The 18,462-nt window shown below is 59.8% G+C and overlaps 1 protein-coding gene across 1 annotated transcript in view; it reads left to right on the top strand.

Annotated features, from left to right (window-relative positions):
• Positions 1–327: 327 nt before the first annotated feature.
• NOTCH3 (notch receptor 3) overlaps positions 328–18,462 on the top strand; it is a 30,286-nt gene continuing 12,151 nt past the window's right edge. Inside the window, exons 1-24 of the mRNA XM_054578664.1 lie at positions 328–439; positions 3,046–3,124; positions 7,077–7,219; positions 7,298–7,636; positions 7,727–7,849; positions 7,941–8,174; positions 8,802–8,957; positions 9,044–9,229; positions 9,848–9,961; positions 10,202–10,315; positions 10,846–11,079; positions 11,199–11,309; positions 11,776–11,968; positions 12,054–12,205; positions 12,425–12,538; positions 13,084–13,239; positions 14,171–14,396; positions 14,782–14,983; positions 15,196–15,349; positions 15,707–15,891; positions 16,398–16,530; positions 16,611–16,868; positions 16,949–17,067; positions 17,428–17,993. Coding sequence (XP_054434639.1) covers positions 328–439; positions 3,046–3,124; positions 7,077–7,219; positions 7,298–7,636; positions 7,727–7,849; positions 7,941–8,174; positions 8,802–8,957; positions 9,044–9,229; positions 9,848–9,961; positions 10,202–10,315; positions 10,846–11,079; positions 11,199–11,309; positions 11,776–11,968; positions 12,054–12,205; positions 12,425–12,538; positions 13,084–13,239; positions 14,171–14,396; positions 14,782–14,983; positions 15,196–15,349; positions 15,707–15,891; positions 16,398–16,530; positions 16,611–16,868; positions 16,949–17,067; positions 17,428–17,993 — 4,403 coding nt within the window. The remainder of the gene's footprint in view (positions 440–3,045; positions 3,125–7,076; positions 7,220–7,297; positions 7,637–7,726; positions 7,850–7,940; positions 8,175–8,801; positions 8,958–9,043; positions 9,230–9,847; positions 9,962–10,201; positions 10,316–10,845; positions 11,080–11,198; positions 11,310–11,775; positions 11,969–12,053; positions 12,206–12,424; positions 12,539–13,083; positions 13,240–14,170; positions 14,397–14,781; positions 14,984–15,195; positions 15,350–15,706; positions 15,892–16,397; positions 16,531–16,610; positions 16,869–16,948; positions 17,068–17,427; positions 17,994–18,462) is intronic.

Raw genomic sequence — 18,462 nt, 5'->3', positions numbered from 1 at the left:
CTTTGGCTCTGGATGTGAGAGTCACCAGGTTGGGTGTGTCTGCCACAGCGGGTTGGTCGGTCCCGCGTCTCCCCGCCTGGCGGGCCTGCATTTCTGAGGGTCCTCGGGTCTTAGGCTATGTGGGTGGGTGGAGGGTGGGCAGGGACCCTGGAAGGCTGGGCGGGGGGCGGGGAGCGCAGGGCCGCCCCGGGGCGGGGCGAACCGCCAGGGCTGGGGGCGGGGCGGCCCGACAGCCTCACTTCGGCGAAGTTGGCGGCGCGGAGGCTGGCCCGGGACGCGCCCGGAGCCCAGAGAAGGAGGGAGGAGGGAGGGTCGCGGCCGGCCGCCATGGGGCCGGGGACCCGGGGCCGCCGTCGCGGCCTGATGTCGCCGCTGCCTCCACTGCCGTCCGTGCGGGCGCCCCTCCTATTTCTGCTGCTAGCGGGACCCGGGGCTACAGGTGAGGGGCCGGGACCTGGAGGGTGGAACGGATGGTAGGGGGGCAGGAAGGGAGGAGAGCTAAGTGCAAGGATCTCCGAGTCTGATGCTGGTAGGGGGCCCTAGGAGCCGAGGACCGGAGCAGGGCCAGGGGCGCAGGAGCTCGGGACTGCGTGCCAGTCCCCGGGGGCAGGGACTCAGAATGGGGAGGACAGGGCCCTAGAGGCCCAAGACACAGGAGTCCAGGGGCGATCAGGGCCGGGAGTGAAGAGATCCAGGAGCCCGGCACTAGTAGCTCGAGGTACAGGGATCAGGGACTCAAAATTTGCGGGCGGGGGGGGGAGATATCAAGAATCTGGGGCTTGCTCTCAACCCACGCCCATTTGGAGTCCTGGGAAGGTCACGATTGGAGCTCAAGTGCCCCCAGGGCGGGGACCCCCCCCAAACCCCGTACAAAAGCCCCACCCCCCACCCACCCACAACCCGCAGGCCTGGCGGGGCAGGGGGGGGCGGGGAGGGGGCGCGAAGTTCTGGGAGCTCTGAACTCGGAGAAAACTTCCCAGGCCGGAGCGCTGCAAGACCCGGAGTTAGTGCCGGAGCTGGAGCTGGAGCGGCGCCCTGCGCCCCTTCCCCAGACCCCAGTCCCGCTCCCTCCCGTGGCCGCCAGGATCCGGCGGCTCCTAGACCTGGTCCCCGCCCTTGGAAGGGAGGCGGGGGACGCGAGCCCACGTGCTCCTCTCGGCCTTCTACGCCGGGATCCCGCAGCCCGAGCCCCTCCCCAGTGGGCCGGGGCCCCCCGCCCCTCCCCCTCCACGCTTTCCCCTCCCTCGCTCGGGACAATGGCCGCGCCGTCTAGACACCCCCTCCCCCCGGCCGGCCTCGCGCTTTCTTTGCCAGACAAAGCGGGATGGGCGGCGGGGCCCGGGCAGGGGTTGTGGGGGCACATCCCCCCCAACAGGAATCCTGGCTAGCGGAGGAGGGACACGGGCTCAGTAGCCCTGCCCGGGGGTCCCGGGGCACCGCTGTGGGGCTGGGTTCTAGGAGGGGTGGAAGTGAAGGAGGGACTGGCCTCCCCATCCCATCCCCCAATTCCCTCAACCACGCTCACCACCCCCCCCACCCCCGCCCCATCGCACCGGGCAGGACCAGGCAGGAGCAGCCACCCCCTCGTGGCCAGCGGGCTCCCACATGGCCTGTCACACACTCGCAGGCACACACAGGTCTGGGTCACACATATGGAGATGTCGATGTGATGTGCACAGAACAGAGTGCACCCACAGACACCCCGTAGCTCATACAACACGCACCCTGGCACACACAGCTCACACATTGACGTGTACATATAATCACACATGTTCACACAAAGCATGCATCATCAGCCCAAGGCCTCGCACCCGCTGCCTTCATACACTCAGATACATACAGACACAGATCCACGGGCATGCCCAGCTCACACACATCGAATCCACACACAGACATCTGTGCACACACAGGCCCCTCACCCAGACACCCAAAGACACCGTTCACATACATGTACACACAGCCGATCCAGCCTGCACACACATGGCACATGAATGCACACCCATGTACATCATGTACACATACGTGGCTTGCACAGCTCACAGCCTGGGTCACGTGGCTCCCAGAGTGAGTGCACGAATACCCACAGGCCCCTATCTGGGTGACGGTGCTCTGTCCCTGCTTGTCCTCTGAGGAAGGGGACATGCACCATCTGGGCCCATTCTCTGGCCCAGCTCAACTCCTTCGGTTGCTCCCTGTCTCTCCCTTTTTCTCTCTCTGCCTCTGTACTTCTCTGTCTCATTCTCTCTGGGTCCACCTGCTTCTACTTTTCTTCTTTGTATCTGTCTCTGTTTGTCATCTCCCTTCACCTTTCTCTCTCTCGGGGACACACATACACATGGTGGCCCCGTGCCTGGCCAGCACACGCAGTTCTCCACTAGCCCACGCCCAGCCATGCCCCCAGACCTGTCTGGCAGGACAGTTACACTGTGCCACACCCCAGAGGGACACAGCCCTCAGGGATAGGGATGCTGGACAGGGCAGTACATGTCTGGGGCCAGCTGCCCCTCCCTGCAACACACACCCTGTGCCTGCAACACCCAGTGCTGGCTGCGCCTGGGATACATGCCCTGGCCTCTCTCCCCAGCGCCGCCACACAGGGCTGCACAGCTGGAGCAGATGCCCCACATCCCTGGGCGGGAGAGCTACAGCCCCGCAGCTCCCTGCTCCTGTCCCCGCCATTACCCCAGGATCTGGGCACAAGGCCCCAGACCTCCCTTTAACACTCAGCACCCTCACTTCCTGCCTCTGCACCCCCCATTCTGGCAGCTTCCGAGTCCCACATCTGGCACAAGTCAGCGCCTCCTTCTGCCCGCCCCTGCCTTGTGGTTCCCAGGGCCAGAGCTGGCAGGGACAGCTGCAGCCCAACAGCTGGGGCCAGGGTGGGGAGCCGTGGGAACCGTAGATGGAGGGGCTCCCTGTACCCGCAGAGACACCCCCAGCTCCATGCAGCTGTTGCCTGGGAGAGGGAAGGAGGGTGTCTGTCACTCTGAGCTGGGGTTCCTGGGCACCTGGCTGACCCACCCACCTCCGTTCACCCCCACACAGCCCCCCCTTGCCTGGATGGAAGCCCATGTTCCAATGGAGGTCGCTGCACCCAGCTGCCCTCCCGGGAGTTTGCCTGCCTGTGAGTGCCTGGCTCTGAGCCACCAGTGGGCCCTGTGGGGAGGCGGTCTGGCTTACCCCCCCGACTCTGTGTGTACCATGGATGACTCTACGACTTCCTATGTGTGTGGCTGGGGCAACTCCTTGATTCCCCTGGAATCGGCAGGGTTAAGAGCATGGGCTCTGAAAGTCTGCCTGGCCTGGGTTCAGATCCCACATCACGATGCAGACTGGCTGGGACTTCGACTCTTTAAGCCTGAGTGTCCTTGTCTGGAAAATGAGTCCAGTACCCCCATCTTCACAGAATCCTCCGCTGCCTGAGGTCACATGTAAAGCCCCTGATGGAAGCAGTGGTTATAGTTTAATCAGCAAACATTCAGGGGCCAATAGCAGTGGCTTGGCAGTTGTGGGTACACCATCCGTACCCTCCCCTGTCTCAAAATTTTGGGGTCGGGGCACGGGAGGCCTGTAATACAGCCTCGCTCTGCCACTTCATTGCTTTGTGACCCTGGGTTAGTCATTTTCTCTCTCTGAACCTCACTGCATCTGTGAAATAGGGGTGCTTCTCCCTGGCTTGTGACCAGGAAGGAGCCCACGAAACTTGGGAAAGACAGAGGGCTGGCGGGAGCAGGGCAAAGGCTGGGAGGGAGCTGAGTGGAGGAAGATGGATTTCAGCGTAAATTCTGGACACTGGGTTGCCTTGCACAAGTGCTCTGAGCTCTCTGAGCCTCAGTTTTTCATCTGCAAAATGGGGGCAATAATAGTCCCTTCTTTACGAGGTTGATTGCGCAGATTTAAATAAATCCTTCATACGATGAACTCAGCATAGTGCTTGGCATGCAGCAAGTGCTCAATAAGTGGGATTTTTTAATTATTTAAGACCTTTATTAACAGGTGCCTGCAGTTTGTCAACTTTAAAAAAAATAAAGTAGTAAACTTTTATTACAAATTTACAATGAGGGTCTTAAAAAACATCTCAACTTGACCAGATATGAAACAATTTAAAAACTTTTATAGGGGTATTGAGGAAATCCAAGCTTTTTTTTTCTTTTTTAAAAATCACCTAGTCAATAAACCAACCAAGGCTTCTTCTCACATGATGCCAGACCATTAGCTGTGTGTGTATGTGCTTTTAAACATGTTTGCCATTACCAAAACGAGATATCATTAGGTAAAAAATGCATATCTAGTTATCACCGGATTATCATTGGGCCAAAGCAAGCGCTTTAAGTCTTCAGCTCCAATCTTTTGTTCATTTCTTATTGCTGGAATTTTATATTCATTTCCTCTTGTTGGATGACTAAACCAGATGATGGTAGAGATGAGAAGCCGACATTTACTCAGCACCGCCCTGCTCAGCCTCTGGAGCGAGGAATTCTCACGAATACTCAGCCGGTAGATCCACTGCTTTTGTCTCTTTGCCATCTTGTGGTTTAGGGTTTTCTCGGGGTCTGCACTGGTAATTCAAGTTGCAGCGGTACTGACCTTGATATGGCTGCTGACCTTGGGGCTCATCTCCTTGGTTTTCCTTATCTTCATTGCCATCCTCTTTTGGTGAGGAAGGCCAAATAGGGACCATTATGATACATAATAACATTAGGGACGCCTGAAGTAGGTGCCATAAAGGGGAACCTCTCAAGATTATGGGGAAATGCTTAGTTCCTTTAATAATTGTCATTAGTAATAGCATTTCATTCAGTAGCCATTAATGACTTGATCTATTCATGTATTCATTTATTCAACATGTGACTTTAGACCCACGAGAGCCCCTTTGAAGTTACACATGCATTTTGAGTGGAGACCCACTTGGGCTCACCTGGGTGGGATGCTTAGACTGGCTGCACGGTCTCCTCGGGTTGGGAGTCTGCAGTGGTGAACTGGGGAAAAGTGCGACCTGAGCTGGAGCCACTCACCTGGGAGGCGGAGCCGCTGGGCCGGGCGCCTGCGCAGTAGAGATCCGCGCCTGGAATTCTGCCGACAGGTGAATGCGCCCGGGGCTGCCCCGCCCCTCGACAGGTGAATCACCGGCGCGCGTGGCCTCCCGGAGCCTGGATCATCCGGAGTGGAGCGGACTCAGTCCCCAGAGCTGGGCCGTGGGAACCACTCCCTACGTACCCCGCCCCCCATCTCCTTCAAGGCCCCAAATAGTGGTGTCGTTTCGAGGGCGCCCGTATTTGTCGCCATGGATCCCCAAGTTTTCTCCCCAAAGTAGGCTTTCTAGCCCGTGTCTCAGTCTCCCAGTCCTCGCCTCCCCGCCCCCCGCGCAAGTCAGCTTTCCCCTCCGTCGATCTCCCCCGAAACCCAGGCCGTGAGGCGGGGCGCGGGCGGACGCTGGAACCGGCCCGACCGGTCGGCAGGGGCGCGGGCACAGAGCGTGGGAACTTGCCGGGGGCGCCGGGAGCTGGTCGCGCGGCCGCTCCCTGCCTTGCGTTGGGTTCGAGGCTACCCTTGCAGCGCGCCCCCTCCTGGCGCGCAGTAGTGGTGGCCGTCCTTGCCCTGGGGGCCTTTGGGGAGGGGCTGAAAGCTGGGTCTCCCCCTCAGGATACCGTCTGCACCCTTGCCCGGCCTTGCCCTGACCTGTTTTGCTGGGGGCCGGGGTGGGGGGAATCTTGTGGGTGACGCTAAGGCCTGAGTCATCTGCTTGAGTTTAGCCAAAGCACTGGCACAAGCCACGGGGAGGGACGACCGGAAGGGGTGGGCAGCGTCAGGGGTGGGGTCTGGACCCTCTTGCCTCTCTGGGTCCCTGCCTCTGGCAGCGCAGGACATTTCCAGTCTTAAGACCACCCACTCCCAGTTGTATTTCCCTCACACTCCATCCCGCTTGCTTTGGTGGGCTTGGGGAGGGGGCTGCTGGCTGGAGGATCTCCCCGTCAAAGGAGGGCATCAGTTTAGTGTCTACTTTTCCCCTATGGTGGACAGAAGGGGTATGTGTTCCCAGAAAAGGAGTAGAGGGTTTGTGGGGTCGTTCTCTGTCCACGTGAAAGTTGCCCCTCTTTGTGACTCAGCCGGTGGGTTGATGCCTGAGTATTTGCCAGGCCAATATGTGGAGTTGGTATGTCCCCTATGCGTGTATTTGTGTATGTACATTTCGGGGTCTGTGTGTGCCTGGGTGGTTGTCGTCTGGAGCCTGAGACGTGGCAGTTGCTGTTCCCTTTACCTGGAGCACTTCCCCACAGAGCCCTATGGCCCCCTCCCTCCCTTCAGTCTGTGAAAATATATTTGCCGCTCTTCCCCCATCATTCTATCCCTCTTACTGTGTCTTAGTTTGTGCTTCCTGTGGCTGCTGTAACAAATTACCCAAAACTGGATGGTTTAAAACAACAGAAATTTACTCTCATAGTTCTGGGGGCCCGAAGTCTGAAATCAAGGTGTTGGCAGCCACACACTCTCCATTGGCTCAGGGGGGAGCCCTTCCCTCCCCCCGTCCGCCCTCTGGTAGCTCCAGGCTTCCTTGGCTTGTGGGCACAACGCTCCAGTCTCTGCCTCTGCTTGGCCTTCTCCTCTTTCTCCCCAATCCCCCTCTGCCTTTCTCCTGAAAGGACATTATCACTGGATTTAGGGGCCACCTGGAAAATCCAGGATGATTTCATTTTGATATCTGTCACTTAGTTACACCTGCAAAGACTCTTTTTCCAAATAGGTCAGTCACAGGTTCTGGGATGTGGACATTTCTAGGGCCACCACTCTGTACATTCGCGGCAGGCCTCTCTCACCACCCCCTGCCAGCATGTGGTATATTAATTCGTGACTTGTTTATGTTTTCTTTGCCCCGTCTGGCTTCAAGGGGGCAGGACCACTTTTATCGTGTTTGCTGCCGTATTCCTATTGCTAAGAACAGAGTAGGTGCTTAGTGAATATTGGGTGCATGAATGAATGAGTGTGTGTTTGTTGCTCTGTCTGCCCATGTGCTTCTTGCCTGTCTTTTGGGTCTCTCTGTGTATCTCCTGCTCCCACTGAGCTGTCTCTGCCCACAGGTGCCCGCCAGGCTGGGTGGGTGAGCGGTGCCAGCTGGAAGACCCCTGCCATTCGGGCCCCTGTGCTGGCCGTGGTGTCTGCCAGAGCTCGGTGGTAGCGGGCGCCGCCCAGTTCTACTGCCGCTGTCCCCGTGGGTTCCGAGGTAAGGGAGGATCTGGAGGCGACCCTGGGGCAGGCAAGGGTGTGGCCCACCTCACTCACTCTCCCCTGGTCCCTCCAGGCCCCGACTGCTCCTTGCCAGACCCCTGCCTCAGCAGCCCCTGTGCCCACGGGGGCCGCTGCTCCGTGGGGCCCGATGGCCGCTATGTCTGCTCCTGCCCACCCGGCTACCAGGGCCGCAACTGTCGAAGTGACGTGGATGAGTGCCGGGCGGGTGGGCCCTGCCGTCACGGTGGCACCTGCTTCAACACGCCTGGCTCCTTCCGCTGCCAGTGCCCCGCGGGCTACACGGGGCCACTGTGCGAGAGCCCTGCAGTGCCCTGTGCTCCCTCCCCCTGCCGTAACGGGGGCACCTGCAGACAGAACGGTGATCTCACCTATGACTGTGCCTGCCTTCCTGGTGAGGAAGCTGCTGGGGGGAGGCGGCAGGGATGGGGAGACAGCAGGCCAGCCCAGCAGTGCCAACACTTGCCCCCTCCCCCCATGCTAGGGTTTGAGGGCCAGAACTGCGAAGTGAATGTGGATGACTGTCCGGGGAACCGATGTCTAAATGGGGGGACGTGTGTGGATGGCGTCAACACCTACAACTGCCAGTGCCCCCCGGAGTGGACAGGTGGGCACCGGGGCTGAAGGGAGCTGGGTGGCAGACTTCGGGTGGCGACGCACAGTCCGGGTGGCTGGACTGGCGCATCTGTGTGTCACAGGCCAATTCTGCACGGAGGACGTGGACGAGTGTCAGCTGCAGCCCAACGCTTGCCACAATGGGGGCACCTGCTTCAACACACTGGGTGGCCACAGCTGTGTGTGCGTCAATGGCTGGACTGGCGAGAGCTGCAGTCAGAATATTGATGACTGTGCCACAGCCGTGTGCTTCCATGGGGCCACCTGCCATGACCGTGTAGCCTCCTTCTACTGTGCCTGCCCCATGGGCAAGACCGGTGAGTTGCTGTTTCCCCGGTAGGCTGCGAGGGAGCCATCGATGGTTCTTGAGTGGGGGCATGGATGGCGTCTGACTTGAGTATTAGAATGATGATGCTGGGGGCCAGATTTGGGGTGAAGAGCGAGCTGGGAGAGGCCCGGGAGGGGGCGGCCTACAGTGCGAGGCGGAAGGCATGGGCCCAGAGAGCGATACTGTGAGCAAGAAAGGGAGGGGGACTTTGGAAGTGACGAATGTCAGAGAAAGTGTTTGGAAGGGCCACTGGAAAGTGGAGGGAAGGGCATGTCAGCCAGAGGATGCTGCAGAAGCAAAGGCTTGAGGTAGGACCCTTTTATCATCAGGGAAAGTCAGCAGATTTAAAAACAACCTGTGAATGTTTCCAACTCATCTTCAAATGGTTCAGATAAAAGATGGGTAAACCTGATAATAGCTGAAAATGGGTGGTGGGTATATAAATCAGCTTCTCTGTATGTTTGAGAATTTTCATAATAAACAAAGTAGCAAGAAAGTAGCTACTTAAATACATCACAGGTTAATCAAAACAGAAGACAAAGTGCTGTGTGAGGCTGTGGGACTTCGGGCAGAGCTGGAGGGTCTGCCCTTGACCTCCCTGCCTGTCCCTTTCCAGGGCTTCTGTGTCATCTGGATGATGCCTGTGTCAGCAACCCCTGCCACGAGGATGCTATCTGTGACACAAACCCAGTGAACGGCCGGGCCATCTGCACCTGTCCCCCAGGCTTCACCGGCGGCGCGTGCGACCAGGATGTGGACGAGTGCTCCATTGGTGAGGGGCATTGTCTGAGTTGGGGGGGAGGGGCTCGGTTGCTCCTCAGCCACCCGTACCCACACGGGCGGGGACTGTTCCCGCAGGCGCCAACCCGTGCGAGCACCTGGGCAGGTGTGTGAACACACAGGGCTCATTCCTGTGCCAGTGTGGCCGAGGCTACACTGGCCCGCGCTGTGAGACCGATGTCAACGAGTGCCTGTCGGGGCCCTGCCGCAACCACGCCACGTGCCTTGACCGCATAGGCCAGTTCACCTGCATCTGCATGGGAGGTGCGTGGCGGGTGTGGTAGGGGCTGGGCCCAAGGCTGGCCTGGGGCGAGGTAAGCCTGCAGAAGGGGAGAGCGGTGCATCCGAGTTCCCGATGGGACCCTGAGCCCGGGAAGCCTGGGATGAGTGGAGGTGGGGCCAGAGTAGGATCTCGTGAGGGGCTGGGGGTGTGGTCAGATGGAATCAGTAGAGCCTCCAGCTGAGAGTGGAGTCTGGGCTGTAGGACCCACAGGGGCGGCGGGGGGTGGGGGGGGGGGGTGGGTGGACAGTTTGGAGGCAGGGGCTGGAGGGAGGTTTAGGTGGAGCCTGCAGACAGTCTCGCTGGGGTGGCCACAAAGCTATGGTGGGCCCTGGGGCTGGGAGCTGGGGTCGGGGCCGGTTTGTGGCCTGGAGAGGGAAGAGGGAGGTCTGAAGGCAAGTCCATGTGGAGTCTCTTAAATCTTGGATTAGTTGGGACCACATCTCGGTGAGGGTCCAGCCTGAGGACAAAAATTAAATCTAGCGTTGAGCTGGGGGCAAGGCCAAGTCTCAGGGGAACTATGTTCCCCCTGCTCTCCCTTCAGGCCAGAGGGAAGCCCCCAGGACCCTAACCACCCTCCTTCGCCCCCTCCCCGACCCCAGGCTTCACAGGCACCTATTGTGAGGTGGACATGGACGAGTGTCAGAGCAGCCCTTGTGTCAACGGCGGCATCTGCAAGGACAGAGTCAATGGCTTCAGCTGCACCTGCCCCTCAGGTGAGGGCCTTGGACTAGGGAGCCTGAGAAAGACAGGTCCCTGAAGGGGCAAAAGCTCCAGGATGGGAGCCTGCGAGACCGTGTTAGTGGAAAACTATTACAGTAGAAACCACGCTATGAAAAACATTGAAATTAATGTAAAACTAAGTAAATGGGCGTCCCACCCAAACAAGACAGGACACGCGCGGGGTGACTGCTCTGCCCCTGCCTGGGCCTCTGCTCACCCCACTCCCGCCCCAGGCTTCAGCGGGGCCCTGTGTCAGCTGGACGTGGACGAGTGTGCGAGCACACCCTGCAGGAACGGAGCCAAGTGCGTGGACCAGCCTGACGGTTACGAGTGCCGCTGCGCGGAGGGTGAGGCCGGCCAGGGTCTGGAGGCGGGGCCCGCGGGGGACAGGGCCCTTAACAGCCTGGGAGAAAGCTTAGGGGCAGGGCTGCATCAAGTCAGGGCCAGTGACAGCCAGGGGACAGAGCCAATTTTGAATTTAAGACGCAGTAAAGCTAGGGGTTGGTCAAAGGTTCTGGCAGGATACTGGGCTTGTGTAACTGGATGGGGCTTTTCCTCCACTGTCCCAAGGCACTTCCTGTGTGTCTCCATTTGCAGTTGGCAGAAGGAATGGCAAGAACAGGGCTGATAGTGCCAGCATTGGAGGCAGGGTCATAGCCAGAGGTAGGACTGAACTGTGGAAGAGTCTTGGCCAGGTGCAAATTCTGCAGCCTGTAGCCGGATGCAGTGGAGGCGGCTGGAGATGGGGCCTGAACCGAGCCGCCTAGTGCCGGCTGGAGGGGCAGGGCCTGAGGCAGAGCTGTGCTAGGACTGGTTGGAGGCTGGAGCTGCGAGCAGGACCCTGGCAGGTGGGCGGAGCCTGACTCTGGCCTTGCAGGCTTCGAGGGCACGCTGTGCGAGCTCAACGTGGATGACTGCTCTCCGGACCCGTGCCACCACGGGCGCTGCGTGGACGGCATCGCCAGCTTCTCCTGTGCCTGTGCCCCGGGCTACACGGGCACACGCTGTGAGAGCCAGGTGGACGAGTGCCGAAGCCAGCCCTGCCGCCATGGGGGCAAATGCCTGGACCTGGTGGACAAATACCTCTGCCGCTGCCCTCCCGGCACCACAGGTGGGACCGAGCGCTGCGCTGGGGCAGGACAGTGCATCTGGAGGGGTTCAAGGAGTTCGGGAACGGCCCCCTTGGCGGGGCACTGCGATGAGCACCCCTGCCGTGTTTTCTTTCTACAGGTGTGAACTGTGAGGTGAACATCGACGATTGTGCCAGCAACCCCTGCACCTTTGGAATCTGCCGGGACGGTATCAATCGCTACGACTGTGTCTGCCAGCCTGGCTTCACAGGTGGGCCAGCGGCTGCCGTGGGAAGGGGATCTTTAGCGAGCGAGGGTGAAATCGCCCATCTTTCTTGGCTGGGTTTCCCCCCCTCTCTTTGCGCTCGCTCATCCAACAAGATTTTCCATGCTTTGTGCTCTCTCTCATGGACGTGAGGTTGCCCCCGTATTGGTTCAAGTTTACCTGGGGACGCAGGTGAGGGGGTTCCGATGAGAAGGGGGCATTTCTGAGTGGGGCCAAGGTAATTCTTGGGAAAATGAAAATGACTCTACGTAAGTTTGGGGGTGAGGACAACCTGGGACAAGGCAGTCCTGGCTTGAGGGGTGCCTGTCCTAACTTGCCCCAAAGCTGATGTGTTAGGAGAATGAGCGTGGCCTTGCTCAAGGACGGGGCTGCGCTGAGTGGGGTTAGGTTGTCCCTCCCTGCTGGCTCAGTTGTCCTTGTCTCGGGGTGAGGTTGCCTGTGTGCTCCCCAGGGCCCCTTTGCAACGTGGAGATCAACGAGTGCGCGTCCAGCCCGTGCGGCGAGGGAGGCTCCTGTGTGGATGGAAAAGGCGGCTTCCGCTGCCTCTGCCCCCCTGGTTCCCTGCCCCCACTGTGCCTCCCCCCAGGCCATCCCTGTGCCCAGGAACCCTGCAGTCACGGTGTCTGCCATGATGCTCCCGGAGGGTGAGAGCTCTTCCCATCTCCTGACCGGCCCCCTTGTCCCTCGCCTCTCCGCCCGCGTGCTGGCCCTGACTGCCACCCCCTTCAGGTTCCGCTGTGCCTGTGATCCTGGCTGGAGCGGCCCCCAGTGCAACCAGAGTCTCACTCGAGATGCCTGTGAGTCTCAGCCCTGTGGGGCCGGTGGCACCTGCACCAGCTCCGGGGCGGCCTTCCACTGCGCCTGCCCCGCCGGCGTGCAGGGTATGCATGTCGGCCTCTCCTCCCCAGGCGCCCCGTCTCCCTCTTCCTTCTTGCTTCCCTCTGCTCCACCCTCTTCCTCCTGTGTGTGCGCGTTTGTGTATTTTCCCTCTTCCCCCTTGATACTCGCTTGGGAGGTGGTGGGTGCCCAGGCGGGGACCCTGGGGGCAGATGGGGACAAGGAGTCTCTCAAGGCTGCCTCACCCTGCCTGCCCACCACAGGCCGTCAGTGCGAGCTGCTGTCCCCCTGCACCCCCAACCCCTGCGAGCACGGGGGCCTCTGTGAGTCTGCTCCGGGCCACCTGGCTGTCTGCTCTTGCCCCCCTGGCTGGCAAGGTACGTGAGCTGCCTCCTCCTCCCCCTCTCCTTCACCTCTCCTCCCTGGGGACCCAGAAGGGACTACTAACCCCTGGCCCTGTCTATTCCGGGAGCTTCCTTCTGGAAGGGACAGAGCTGGACACAGACACTCACAGGCCCTGTGGTCATTTCTAGAGAAGAGGAAGGGATAGGTGGCTGGGGAACCTGGGTTTCGGGCTGGGGTTTGGGGACAGCCTCCCAGAGGAGCAAAGCTCAGAGTATACATTCAGTACCCACTGAAGCAAGAAGGCAGTTGGCAGTTCTAGAACAGTATGTACAAAATGCCCGGGGACAAATGACAGCATAGTTTGTTCTTTTTTTTTTTTTATAGTTTCTCTCTTACTGTCTTTTTTCCCCATTACCATTTATCCGTCTTATACCAGCTTCCACCCCCGCCCCGCCCCCTCCCGCGTAGCCTGTTCTTGCCTGCACCTATCTCAGCCGTCCGGTTCTTCATGAATGACAGGTGCCCTCAGACACTGCTGCGTACCCTCTGACCCTAGATCTCACCTTATCTCCCCCAGGCCCTCGGTGTCAGCAGGATGTAGACGAGTGTGCCGGCCTCTCACCCTGCGGCCCGCATGGCACCTGCACCAACCTGGCGGGGAGTTTTAGTTGTACCTGCCACGGAGGGTACAGTGGCTCTTCCTGTGACTATGACATCGATGACTGTGACCCCAGTGAGTTCAGGGGAACTTTTGGGGGGTGCTGTCCTAGAAAACATGTTTATTAAGCCTCTACTGTGTGCCGGGCAATGGGCTTTCGTTTCCTCTTCTTAGTTCCCTTATTTTCCCCATTTTACTCATGGAATTGAGACCCAAAGAGGTTAAGTGACCCGCCTGAGGTCACGTGGCAGGCAAGGGATGAGCTGGGATCAGAGCACCGGCCTGTCTGCCCTGAAGCCCGTATACCGTCTCTGGGGGCCAGCATGTTGGGGTTGTGCGTAAGGCACGAGATAACAGGCCCGTAGCATTTCTCCAGGAGCGCTGTCTAAGAGACAATACCGCAAGCCACATAGGCAATGGAAATTTTTCTAGTCCTTGTGTTTAAAAAAAAGTTAAAAAAAGAACAAGAAAGATACATTATATTTAATAATATATTTGATTTACCCTAATATATAAAAATAATTTCAACATGTAATCAATAAAAAATCGAGACATTTTACGTTCTTTATTTTACATACTTTTTTCTTTCATACTAAGTCTTCAGACTCCGAAATCCAGTGTCTATTTCACACTTACGGCACATCTCAAATTGGACTAGCCAATGCCAAGGACTCAGTAGCCTCATGGGGCCAGTGGCCAGGCTACTGGCCGGCACAGGCCTGGAGGAGGCCTCCCGTGCTGGGTCAAGGGACACAGCTGACAGTATGTGCTCGGTACCTCCAAGGGAGCTTGGCTCTGCCAGCTTCTTTCCCGCCTGTATAGGTGAGATTTCCAGATAAGGGAGGGGATGAGGCAACAGAAGGGACGATTCGATCCCACGGACCAAGTGTGCCCTTCCCAGTCCGGCCGGGTGCACTCCCAGGTCCCCGACGTGCGAGGCCTGGCACGGTCAGTAAGGGCGGCGGAGGCTAGGCAAGTGACCAGACCGATCCCCTTCTGACCACAGACCCCTGCCTGAATGGTGGCTCCTGTCAGGACAGTGTCGGCTCCTTTTCCTGCTCCTGCCTCCCGGGCTTTGCCGGCCCCCGTTGTGCCCACGACGTGGATGAGTGTCTGAGCAGCCCCTGCGGCCCGGGCACCTGCACCGACCACGTGGCCTCCTTCACCTGCACCTGCCCCCCAGGCTATGGAGGCTTCCGCTGTGAGCAGGACCTACCCGACTGCAGCCCCAGGTGGATGGACCCTCTCCTGGGGGCTCAGGGATCCTGGCATTGGGTGGGACACGGGACCTGAGGACGAGTGGGGATGAGACGGGCGGGTCCTCAGCTTGGCCCCCACCTCAGGGCTCTGACACCTGACGCGACACTGTGTGTGAAGGGGCAGGGTCATCTTAGAGATTCTGGGCCCTCAGGGGTGAGACCAGGGCACAGCGGGGGCCTCCACGTGGTTCCCGCTTTCCTGCTGAAGTACCTGGTAAAGGGGGCTAAGGGACTGGACGGGGCTGCAGCCTCTCCTGGCAGTTGGTGGGGGCCCGCGGGCGGAGAGTAGGCCCCCCGCCCAGGGTGAAGGGCGGGGCGGGGAGGGGGCGGGGCCTGACTCACCCTCCCTCCCCTCCAGCTCCTGCTTCCATGGTGGGACCTGCCTGGACGGCGTGAACTCGTTCAGCTGCCTGTGCCTTCCTGGCTACACTGGAGCGCACTGCCAGCACGAAGCCAACCCCTGCCACTCCCGGCCCTGTCTGCACGGCGCGGTCTGCACCGCTACCTACCCTGGCTTCAGCTGCGCCTGTCCTGAGGGCTTCACTGGCACTCAGTGTCAGGTGGGTGGGGTCACTGGAGGTGGGTTTAGCGGGGAGGAGTCTGGGAGAGGGGCCTGCTGGGTCTGGGGCGGGGGCGGGGGAATCCTCCCTGGGTCCTAGGGCGGCGTTCGTTTGGGGGTCGTGGTGAGGGGCCTGGCTGGGACCCTGGAGGAGAATCTGGGAAGCGATTTCTGGGCGTCCCTGGGCGCTGATGCCGTGGGCTTCCCCTCCAGACACTGGTAGACTGGTGTAGCCTTGAGCCCTGTCGGAACGGGGGTCGCTGTGCCCGGACAGGGGCCACTTTCTACTGCCTTTGTCCTCCGGGGTGGAGCGGCACCTTCTGCGACAACCAAAACCTGCCCTGCAGAGAGGCGGCAGCTCAGATCGGTGAGGGCGAGCGTGTTGCCGCTGTGTGTGCCTGCGAGTATACTTACTGCCTGCGTGAGCCCAGTGAGGGTGTGACAGCCTGTGGGCGTGATGGGGTGTGTGGCTGAGTGTGTGTGGCTGTATGACAGATGGCCAGACAACTGGGATGATGTCTGAAATGGTGTGTGTGGCGGAGTCTGCGTGAGCCGCGCCAGTGTGTGTGTCCGTGACTAGGACTGTGCGGTTTGGAGGACCGCACGGCAAGCTGCTGGAGTGCGGTAGGACCCTGGGACTGGCGGTAGCAGGGATGGTGGGTGGTGCTGTGTGTGCTGAGGGCAGGGAGCGCGAACTGTGTGTCTGACGCCCCTCTCTGTGCAGGGGTGCGGCTGGAGCAGCTGTGTCAGGCTGGTGGGCAGTGTGTGGACAAGGAGAGCTCCTACTACTGCGTGTGCCCAGAGGGCCGCACAGGCAGCCACTGTGAGCAGGAGGTGGACCCCTGCTTGGCCCAGACCTGTCAGCATGGGGGCACTTGCCGAGGCTACATGGGGGGTTATGTGTGCGAGGTAAGGGGCGCCAGAGGAGGGGGGAGGGGAACTAGACACAAGTAGGTGTGTCTGTAGCCTCGTGTGGGTGTGTCTCTCTGGGCAGGTATTATGGGTTTTTGCTTTTGTGACTGAGCATAATCTTTGTGGGTGTCAGTCTGGGTAGATCTGAGGGTCTTCTGTCTGTCTGGGTGTGTGTCTATCTTTGGTTGGCTCCTGGACCTGTCTATGTGTCTCTGTGCATGGTGTCTCTTTGGGCATGAGTGCACGTACAGGTGTCTGAGTGTGCATCTCTGGTTGTATGTCTTGGGTATATCTGGGCACTGGGGTGCTTCTCCCGTGAGTATGTGTGTTTCTCTGCACTGGGTATGTCTGTGGTCTCTGTCTGGGTGTGGTTTCCACACACTGGGGGCATGTGTCTGTGTATTGAATGATTGTGTCCTTTTGTGCTGGGATTTTCTGTGTCTTCAAGGGGAGTGTCTGTGTCCCTCGGGGCTGAGCGGGTCCCTGTCTCACCCCCACCACAGTGTCGGCCTGGCTACGCTGGTGACAACTGTGAGGATGACGTGGATGAGTGTGCCTCCCAGCCCTGCCAGAATGGAGGCTTCTGCATTGACCTAGTGGCCCGATATCTCTGCTCCTGTCCCCCTGGGACACTGGGTACGCCATGGCCAGGGTTGGGGGAGAGGCTGGGAGGCTGGGCCTCTGTTCATGCTTGACAGCCCCTATTCTTCCCCCAGGGGTGCTCTGTGAGATTAATGAGGACGACTGTGGCCCCGGCCCCCCGCTGGACCCAGGCCCCCGGTGCTTGCACAATGGTACCTGTGTGGACCTAGTGGGCGGCTTTCGCTGTACCTGCCCCCCAGGATACACTGGCCTGCGCTGTGAGGCAGACATCAATGAGTGTCGTCCGGGCGCCTGCCATGCAGCACACACCCGGGACTGCCTGCAGGACCCCGGTGGCGGCTTCCGCTGCCTTTGCCGAGCCGGCTTCACAGGTAAGCATGAGCAAGGGGGTGGCCTGGGATCCTGGCTGTGTTCCCCCATTGTGGCTGATCCCCAGCTCCCGCTTGCCCAGGTTCCCGCTGTCAGACTGTGTTGTCTCCCTGTGAGTCCCAGCCATGCCTGCACGGAGGCCAGTGCCGCCCTGGCCCAGGCCCTGGGGGCGCAATGACCTTCACTTGCCACTGTGTCTCTGTAAGTTGGGGCAGCTGCTCACATCAGGGTCTCTGGGAGAGGAATGGGACTGTGGCCTGCTGCAAGAGTGTGGCTTTAGGGATTAAGAGGTGGAAGGAAAGAGGGTTTCTGGGAAATGTTGACATTGCCTGGAGGTTGGGAGGGGGTGTGAGGCTGAGGTTTGGGGCCGTGGCTTCCTGGGGAAGGCAAAACTTTTGTGTAAGGTGGGGATTCCAGTGCAAGGGAGAGAGGTTTGGTGTGGCCTGGGTAGATTGGAGGCTCAAGTGTTCTCAAGTCCTAACCCGCAACCTTTCCTCTCTCTCCCTTTCCCCCACCCCCTACCACCGTGCTTTTTTTCTTTCCCCCCGACTTCACCCCCAGCCGTTCTGGGGCCCGCGTTGCGAGCGCGTGGCGCGCTCCTGCCGGGACCTACAGTGTCCGGTGGGCGTCCCGTGCCAGCAGACGGTCCGTGGGCCGCGCTGCATCTGCCCCCCGGGGCTCTCGGGGCCCGCCTGCCGGGGCTTCCAGGAGTCACCGTCGGGGGCCACCAACACCAGCTGCGTGGTATCCCCCTGCCTCCACGGGAGCTCTTGCAGCCCGGAACCGTCCGCGCCCTTCTTCCGCTGCGCGTGCGCGCCTGGCTGGGCCGGACCCCGCTGCGAGGTGCTGGTGGCGGCGCCCGAGGCCCCCGAGGAGCCGCAGTGCCCGAGTGCTGCCTGCGAGGCCAAGAGCGGGGACAAGCGCTGCGACCGCGAATGCAACAGCCGCGCCTGCGGCTGGGATGGCGGCGACTGCTCGCTGAGCGTGGGCGACCCCTGGCGGCAGTGTGAGGCGCTGCAGTGCTGGCGCCTTTTCAACAACAGCCGCTGCGATCCTGCCTGCAGCTCCCCCGCCTGCCTCTACGACAACTTTGACTGCCTGGCTGGAGGCCGTGAGCGCACCTGCAAGTGAGCCCCTCCGTCTGCCCGTCTGCAGTCCATCCTTAGACTGTCTGTTGGGCCGTCCATTCATTTACCCTATCTGTTTCTTAGTGTACCTCGTCCGCCCAGCTGAATGCTTGTTCTGTCTTGTCGGTCCATTCGTATCAGTGTGCCCCTCTGTCCATCCTTGTGCCCTGTCTCAGTAGTCCCATCTGTCTGTCCATCCATGTACCCTGTCTCTTCTTTTTCTGTCTGCCCCTGCACTCTGTCTTTTCTGCATTGTGCCTTGTCTGTCCATCTTGCGGGCCATTCACGAACTCCTTTCATCCCTTTGTGCGCCCAGCTGTATATTGTCCTTTCTTGGATCTCACCTGTGTATTTGTCTGTTTGATTACCAGTCTGTCTGCCCATGTGCTCCATATATCTGTCCATCTTTGTGTCCCACCTGTTTATCCACGCCCCCTTGCCTGTCTCTCCACGCACCCCTTTTGTGCCC

This window comes from Pteronotus mesoamericanus, unplaced genomic scaffold, assembly GCF_021234165.1.
Source record: "Pteronotus mesoamericanus isolate MK-2021 breed Mesoamerican mustached bat unplaced genomic scaffold, CSHL_Meso_final contig_502, whole genome shotgun sequence".
In the NCBI taxonomy this organism is placed as follows: domain Eukaryota; kingdom Metazoa; phylum Chordata; class Mammalia; order Chiroptera; family Mormoopidae; genus Pteronotus; species Pteronotus mesoamericanus.
The sequence above is the reverse complement of the archived record's forward strand: the minus strand, read 5'-3'. Positions and strand labels throughout refer to the sequence as shown.